At 39.9% G+C, this 8,524-nt stretch overlaps 1 protein-coding gene across 1 annotated transcript; it reads left to right on the top strand.

Annotated features, from left to right (window-relative positions):
- The first annotated feature begins 4,001 nt into the window (after positions 1-4,001).
- Positions 4,002-5,617, top strand: LOC131251360 (dehydration-responsive element-binding protein 1F-like). Its single transcript, XM_058252046.1, has one exon. It carries the CDS (start codon positions 4,196-4,198, stop codon positions 4,817-4,819), a length of 624 nt encoding a protein of 207 aa, XP_058108029.1. The 5' UTR covers positions 4,002-4,195; the 3' UTR covers positions 4,820-5,617.
- The last annotated feature ends 2,907 nt before the right edge of the window (positions 5,618-8,524 follow it).

The following is an 8,524-nucleotide window of genomic DNA, read 5'->3' as shown; positions in this document are numbered from 1 at the left end:
TTGTTTCGACGGTTAAATGGGGGTTTAAGAGGCAGTGATTGCTTGGTTGGCTATTCACTAGCCCTCGAGGATCGATCACCAGTGCATTGTCTCGTTACTTTTCGGCCAGATGATTTGAAAACTTATTCTAACTTGAGGTGGTTAGTTAAACTTACCCTCATAACTGATGTAGGGTCTAACTCAGCTCCTAGAGTCTCCGATGGATGGCTTTAATGGTGACTGGAAGCCCCATCCTGCATTCGTTAAATTTAAGTTGTTTGTTAGTTAAATTTTGAAATCTCATTGATACAGGTTCAAATGGTAACACCAGCATACCAGAAGTGTGGGATTTTACATATCGTTTCGCTAGCTCACAAACCATCGACTATCGACCCACTTTTGGTGAGCTTGGTCACTACGCATGTACGGGATATACTTTCGCTGGTGGATAGCCACATACATGGGTTTTGCCCAAAAGCCAACTGGATGAGCATCCCTAGTTGATGTGCATTCACGCATCCATGTATTTAATAAGATTGCATTTAGACTATTTTTTACATTTTCTTGTTTAAAATATGCTTAACTAATGTGGTGGTGTGTAATTTTGTGGAGAATTCACACTGAGCTAACCACCCATTAATCGAATATATAACCATACAAGTAGTGCAGGAGGTTTAAATGATATTCATGTCCAGTTTGATGAGGAGTAGGGTACAATTATTAGGGGTGCATGGCTACATCTACCAAGAGAAGCTGTGTGATCTTCTAGCCCAAGTTTAGCCACATTTTTATTTTGTTGCATATGTTAAATTATTTGATTTTGTAATTATATGTATTGAGATATTGGTTTGTATAAGTCATTTGGGCAGCCACTCGTATATTCTAAATGTATATAAAAATTTCTTTTATGTTTGATTTGTTCATCTTCCGCTAAACTACTAACTTTGAGAAAAGAAAAGAAAAGAAAAACCTAAAATTTGGCTATCTTTAAAAGTTAACACTTGGTTTTTGAAAAACAAGTCGTATACTTGAGTTTTGAAAACCGGGATGTTCTCAACTATGCTCCCCAAGTGCCACATCCTACTCCAATAACCTATATATATGTCAAATAGAAGGCGTTGGAGGCCAACATAGTGAAGAAAATATTACAAGATTATACGCATGACATAATAACTAAGTATGGAATTATAACAAAATAATCATGTACACATATAGGTTATACATGTTCATGCATACAATGAGAAATGCACACATATCAACACAAAGGGCATTCACAAAAATTAAATCCTAATTAAATGCTAAAATACATGAATCATACTTAAGGATTGAGGATGAGCATCTAATTGGCATGTGAACGACCCCTTACGGCTAATCAATTAATAAAAGTATATGAAAGTACATCCGTATTGCTAGCCACTTAGTAAAATTCTCAACATAAAATGGACACCCTTAGTGAACTAGTCAGTTGGTAAAATGTACAAAAGTACAACCCATCTGATTAAGCACTTTGAATAATCCAATTGAACTCTACTCATAGACAATCAAGTTCACAACAATCTGTCCTATTTAATTGTTTGAGTTGTAGAGGCACAATCTGCGGCATATGACACCCATAGTGAGCTAATTAGTTAGTAAAATACATAAAAAGTACACTCATATTGTTAGGCATGAATTCGGTAATATCTTCATACTTTGGATGTGTATCTACAACCGATCGGGACCTAGTCTAATGACAAACTAATTTATAGTAAATTCAAGTTGGACTTGCGTATTCCACTGACATGTGACACCCATAGTGAGATAACTAGCCGGTAAAATACATCAATGGTATACCCATAATGTTAGGCACCCAGCAAAATCTTGATTTCTAGGATACATATTTTCAACAGACAATATTTCCAATTACTAACAACCTACTCTATAAATAATCAAACTACCGGGAATATTTTTGACTAACAACCCTTCCAACATGAAGGTCCAACCTAAAAGGAAGCTATGGTCGGAAAAATCTAAACAAAAGGGCAACAAGGTTTCTCAAAGACGAGATCTGTCAATCACGGGAATGATCTACTAGTCCAAAATACTCAAACGACGATCCATAAGAGCAATAACCAATTTTGAATGAATAATCTATATGCAACCAATAACTTACATAAATGATTTATAGAATTAGCATATGAATTCACTCTCAAGCATGCATTAAATGACAGTTGCAATACACAAAAGCCATCCACACACAAGTAATTCAACATAAACCCATAATAATATGCATGTTAGTATAATACGTTCAATATATACAAAATTCTACATAAAAACAACATAACATACATTACAAGGATCAACACAATTATACACGCATATATTCAACAGGAATCAAGTTAAAATATTGAGCAAAGCTTGAATGGTAGATCTTCACCTAATTGTTGTTAGGCTTTCTAAGGTACGAATGCTTCGGTATGAACATCCTACGGCGACAACAGATTCTACAATCGATTGATCAAGGAAATTTTGGGAAAAACCTAATCCTAATATCATAGCCTGCAGTTAGAACTAGAATTAACCTGAATTAAAAACTAATTAGGATAGTCCTATTAGATTACCTGAATTGGCTTGCTACGGTGACGCGACCTCAAGTTCGGGCCCTATCTAAACAATCCAACCCCACCACGCCCTTGCACGGTGCGTGCATGCGGCTAGGATATTCGGAAAGCCTGAAGTCTGACATGCATGGGCCTAAGGATTGGGATTTAAGAGAATCAAAAGGATTGGTGAGATATTCTTGATAATAATCACCGAATAAACGAAGATAAGAGAAGAAAACTTACCCGCAAGGGTTGGGAGGACGGGCTGGGACCGGTACCAGCTCTCACGTAGCCTATGCTTCAAGATTTCCATATACCGGGGCAAGAGCGACGGTGAACGCTCCGCGGAGGCAACTGGTTGATGAGGTGACCTCCAAAGAGTACTTAATTTTACTCGGTAAAGCAATCCGATTTCATTTTTCACTGTTCCTTCTAGAACCTGAGATTGAAAGGGATTTGGGTTATAGAAAAGTTGTCACCCTTGCAGCGAATCAGGCTTAATACGCGCCACTAACAGATTATACACGTTTCAAAATCAAATTATACTCACTACATTCTGGAACCCGCTATTGTAATGCCCAATTAAAATGTCAGATTTGAATAATACTAACCTATGGTTCGTGGACTACTTGATATTCTCCAATTTTAACCGTCCAATCAACATGCACCATTTAGTGGTCAAATAACCATCACAAGTACTTTTGGTTTATTAGCCCCATAATTTGGACGGTTATAGTTTGAAATATCTATACGTCAATTATGTAATTTATAAAATGCATGCGCATCATCCATGACACTCAGTGAGAGTATCAAACTTCTCCTCTTTGATCAATTGGGGAGCGGATTTGGTGGGGGCCCGGTCTCACGTGACACCGTTCGTCCCTGACCATGGGGCCTACATTGATGCATGTGTATAAAATCCACGCCGTCCATCCGTTTTTTCCTTTCATTTTATGCCACGATTAAAAAAATGAAGAAGATCAAAATCTGAGGTGGATCACACTACAGGAAATAGTGGTGATTGACTATTGAAAACTTTTTGTTGGCCAAAAAGTTTTGGATCAATATGATATTTATTTTTTACCTTAATAAAGGTCCGTTTGATCTTATCAACAGGTTTGATGGATAAACAACATTATGGTGGGCCGTACTAATATTTTAATGGTGGACGTTCAACCAATACTGTTTCTTGTAGTGTGGTCCACCTGAGAAATATATCTCCTTTATTTTTGTTACTGTACTGTGAAATGGTCTGGAAAAAAACATGGACGGCGTCGATATGATATAAATATATTAAGGTGGGCCCTATGGTCAGCGCCGTACGGTGTTGGATGATGCCGGGACCGCACCTATTCCGCTCCCAATCAAAAGGCGGTTCTGGTGTCATTCTCGTAATTTAACACCAACTCGCTGGCGTTTCGCGTAGCCGCAGTACGAACCGACTTCCCCCGACCGCCCCTATACAAAATACGTTATTTCACGTGTGAATTACAAAACCGGGTCCAGCTCGTGTTTCCGTGGGACTTCCCTCGTATGCTTCGCGGCCGATTTCCCACCTTTATCAACCCCATCAATACTCTTCTCCCTCTCCTCCTACCTGTTTCTTCTTCTTTTCAACCAACGCTTCTTCTTCCATGGACTTGGAAGACTCATCCTCATCCAACAGTCATTCTCCACCACACGTGCCACCCGTACCCACTTTCAAGCGCAAGGCGGGCCGGAAGAAGTTCAAAGAGACCCGCCACCCGATCTACCGAGGTGTGCGACAGCGGAACGGCGAGAAATGGGTGTGCGAGGTGCGGGATCCTCACACGAAGAGTCGAATATGGCTCGGCACATTCCCTTCCCCTGATATGGCCGCTCGTGCGTATGACGTGGCGGCTATCGCGCTGCGGGGGGTGTCGGCCCCACTTAACTTCCCGGACTCGGCGTGGGTCCTACCGCGCGCTCGGTCGTCCTTGGCTGCGGACATACAAGTTGCAGCTGCTACTGCTGCTGAAGCATTTCGCCCTACTACAAGAGGAGCAGCAGCTTCATCGTCATCGTCAACTACTTCCAATGACGTGTCATGCATAGAAAGTCCAAAGAAAGTTCCGGAACCTTCGATGGGTTACGTTGACGAGGATGCGCTGTTCAACATGCCGGGCATACTTAACGACATGGCAGAGGGATTGCTTCTTCCTCCGCCATCTATGCAAAAAGATTTTAATTTTGAAGAGGAAGACTGCCACGTGGACTTCACTCTGTGGAGTGACTGACTAACTGCTACAGATTTTCCCCGTACAACCGGAAGCGGATTGGCGGAGTAACCCGACCTGTCTGGTGTGGGTACGGGTCGTGCGAAGACGAGCGGCTGAGGCTTCTCGAGCTCAAAGTTACAGGCCCACAATGATGTATTTTTTTATATCCATACCGTTCATTCATTTGGAGAGATCATTTATGAGAATGAACCCAAAAATAACGTATATCCAAAGATTAAGTGGACCACACCAAAAATAGCAGTGAGACAATAATTCTCACCGTTAAAATATTTATAAGGCCCACCGTAACGTTTATTTTCCTTCCAATCTTATCATAGGGTCACCCATACTTGGATGGAAAGATAACACATTCCTGGATGGAAAGGAAAAAACAAATATCATATTGATCCAAAACTTATGTGACCCTAAAAGGGTTTCAACGGTAGTCATTCAATCCCCCATCCATTTGATCTTTACATCTTTCTTATTTTCGGCTCAAGCCTTACAATGAACTCGCCAAATAAACCTACGGGTTGGATATAACACATGCCTCATCATGCGACTCACGGAACTTAGACAGGTCGGTGGTGTGTGGTACACCAGTCAATCCGGTTACGAAGAGCCTTCCGTTGTCTGGGAGGCGGTTGTACTTACAGAAATTATTTAAAATTTCTTTTGGATTTTTTTTCCTAAGTGCCCGTGACACGCCCAAAAGGTGCATAATGGTATGGATTTTGGGACAAGGGATTATTATATAAGCGTCTGTGCCACTTTGGCATGGACTGCCAGCCTTAGCAGTTCAATCTCTGCAGCAACAACATTCTCATTTATTTATTATTATTATTATTATTTTTTAATAAAGGGCGGTGTTTATACATTTTTGTAGTTATTGAAGGCAATGACTTTGTAGTTTTAAATTATTTATAATTTTAATGGAAATTTGTAATTATTTGGCAGAGGCTTTCTAATGATTCTAATGCTTCACTAAACTCTCTCTCTCATATTACTGGCCACTGTGTCAAAGATATGGATGGTTCATCAGGTAGGTTACATTGTGAACGTGTCTGGGATTAAAAATAATATCATGCAGGGAAATGGATATTAAAAAATAGACCGGAAGTTACATAGAATAAGAAAGAATAAGAAGAAGAAAAGAATCCCAGCCGCCCCTCAATTCATACATGTGTAGCTTGGATATGTGTACTATAATTTTTTGTATAGCATTTTATTGGAGAGGGGTAACATAGGGCTTATTGTTGTATAATGTCTTAAATCTATTTATAAAAGGGTCAGTGTAACACACCGAACTTTTCAATACCAAGATATTGAAAGTTCTCGAGTGTTACCATGAAATTTAACATAATATGTAAATGTGTATAATACCAATCTAACTATTTTGACCTTATATTTATTCTCCAACATGAATCTAACCGTTGATAATAACTACACTCATAAATCAAGCCATCCGGCCATTGATTTTAAGACAAGATCATCATATGTCCAAGTAAACCCACTTCCGATTATCTGTTTACAAAACTGACCATACATCCACCTACATACATGACTAGAGTATTAACCATTAAGTTTTTCTTATTTTAAATATGTCATTTGACCATCCATTACGTGGTTTGATATATGTACATTCCCTAATTAATTTGGTGAATAACTTTTTATTCATAATATTTATATATAAGTCTTTTCGTAAGAATTACTTAGAAACGTGCTTATAACCATGTACAACCATTAGATTCTCAAAACTCTCATATCGACAATAATTATCAAAATGTCATTAACTTAGACCCTTGAATTCTATATCACATGATTCCCATGATCTGTTTGATGTGAAATTTAATACAATGCTTATGTATTATAAATTAACCATACACGTCGACTTTCAACCCTTAGATCATTGTAAAAGTGGCCCGATTGACAAATCATCATGTAACCACTGATTTTGCTATCCATCGAGTGAAGAAAGCTCCTAGGTAATTGTAATAGGATATTTTCCTCCATATGAACGACTTAGATTGACCATCGTATAGACCAAGTGTAAAATATAAAAAACCCACTTTGGTAGGCCTTTACTTAGCCGCCAAGCTATCCTTTTAGGGCTTACTAACTCTATATAAACCTAGATCTTCAGATCTAACCACTTCCTGCCGTCCATGACAACTCAAAATTGAACCACACCTTAGCCTCACATGATTACGATATCATACAAAATTTGAAACATGATCTATGACCCTACACCATTGAATGCTGAAGTCGATTCCTTCCTTTTAACGCAAAAGGCGATATTTTAGATTTAGGCTTTTCCCAACATCCATCAACCACCAAAATTTGTCCAAATGTTTGCCTATCTTGACTACACATTCTTTTCAAAATTGGGCCCCTATCATTAAGTGCGGACCATTAATTAAAATTAGGTTCATTTTAACACCTGTTATGAGATTTTTCAAGATAAGCCAATATAAGGCTCGGATCTGGTTCATATTTGGGCCCCTAACATAAAATAACCCTACAACCCCGATGAATGAAGTGGATTGCTCAAACAAACACCGTAGTGGACCCCACTTAGCCCGTATACATATTATGTCCAGATAAAGGAAATTCCGGTCACGTAAGTAACTTCTCACGATAACTCTCACTCACACGTTGTGGAAACATGTGGCCCACCAGAAGCTCGAATCAGCCCCATATTTGAACACATGCGCCCACAGGATCCGACCAAGTAGATGAGTGGAAGGGATTTTTGAATGGACCTCGGGTTAGGACCCGCCTGATAACCCACAACTAGTTGCATCCTAGAGTCCAAAACGGAAGCGAGAAGCAAATCTTGTATTCAAACCCATCTAAATCCGAACTGACCTCTGACTCCTCCCTAAAACGAGCTCAACCCAAAGTGGGCCAATCCCGTTCAATCTCAGCTTGAGGAGAGATGACCCTTGCCATCCGATCAACTGTGAAAAATGTTACACTCTATTGACTTGATCGAAGACTGGAAGATGGATTGGAAGAGATTCATTTGGACCATTCAGATCAAAGACCCTCTACTGATCTGAACCATCTAAACAAAGGGGAAGGTAATTCCGACTATCCCAGAGTTTTCAGAAAAGGTTGGAGGAGTCTGGCCTCACTTGAAACAACAGGATCTTCTAAACGATCCGCACAAACCGCGAAGAACTCGTTCACACCCCAGCTTCCACGGCGAAAGGTAAGCGGATCTTGGAGCACGACTTCCATCCAAGCCGTCCACTCCTTGGAGAAGAGAATTCTGACCATATCCACGTCGTCCAAAAAAAGGAAGACGTAACGGAAAGACTAGCGCCCCCGATTTCCACAAAGGCAAACCGCAAAACATAGCAGCCATATTTGCATGAGATTACTGTCCAATATCATACTGACGATCGAAACCCTTCAACTGATGGCCCACTTACGAAGATTACATCCTTCAAGAATGCAAGGAGAATCCCAACAGAAACCGGTGATGATGGAGGTGTGAACAAGATACTTGCGTAACTTATTAACGCACAAGTTGTCCAAACGGAGTGAGTTACGCAAGAAGGTTTTAGGCTCTCTTGAATGGTATAAAACCCTTGGATGGGGGCAACATACCACAGAGAAAGAGAAATAAAGAAAGAAAGAATCGAGAGAGAGAGAGAGAGAGAGAGAGAGAGAGAGAGAGAGTTGGGTGTTAAGTCGACTCGCTGAGTCCTGGACTAA

Source organism: Magnolia sinica, chromosome 1 (assembly GCF_029962835.1).
Source record: "Magnolia sinica isolate HGM2019 chromosome 1, MsV1, whole genome shotgun sequence".
NCBI classification, from domain to species: domain Eukaryota; kingdom Viridiplantae; phylum Streptophyta; class Magnoliopsida; order Magnoliales; family Magnoliaceae; genus Magnolia; species Magnolia sinica.
This window is presented reverse-complemented; position numbering and strand designations above follow the sequence as displayed.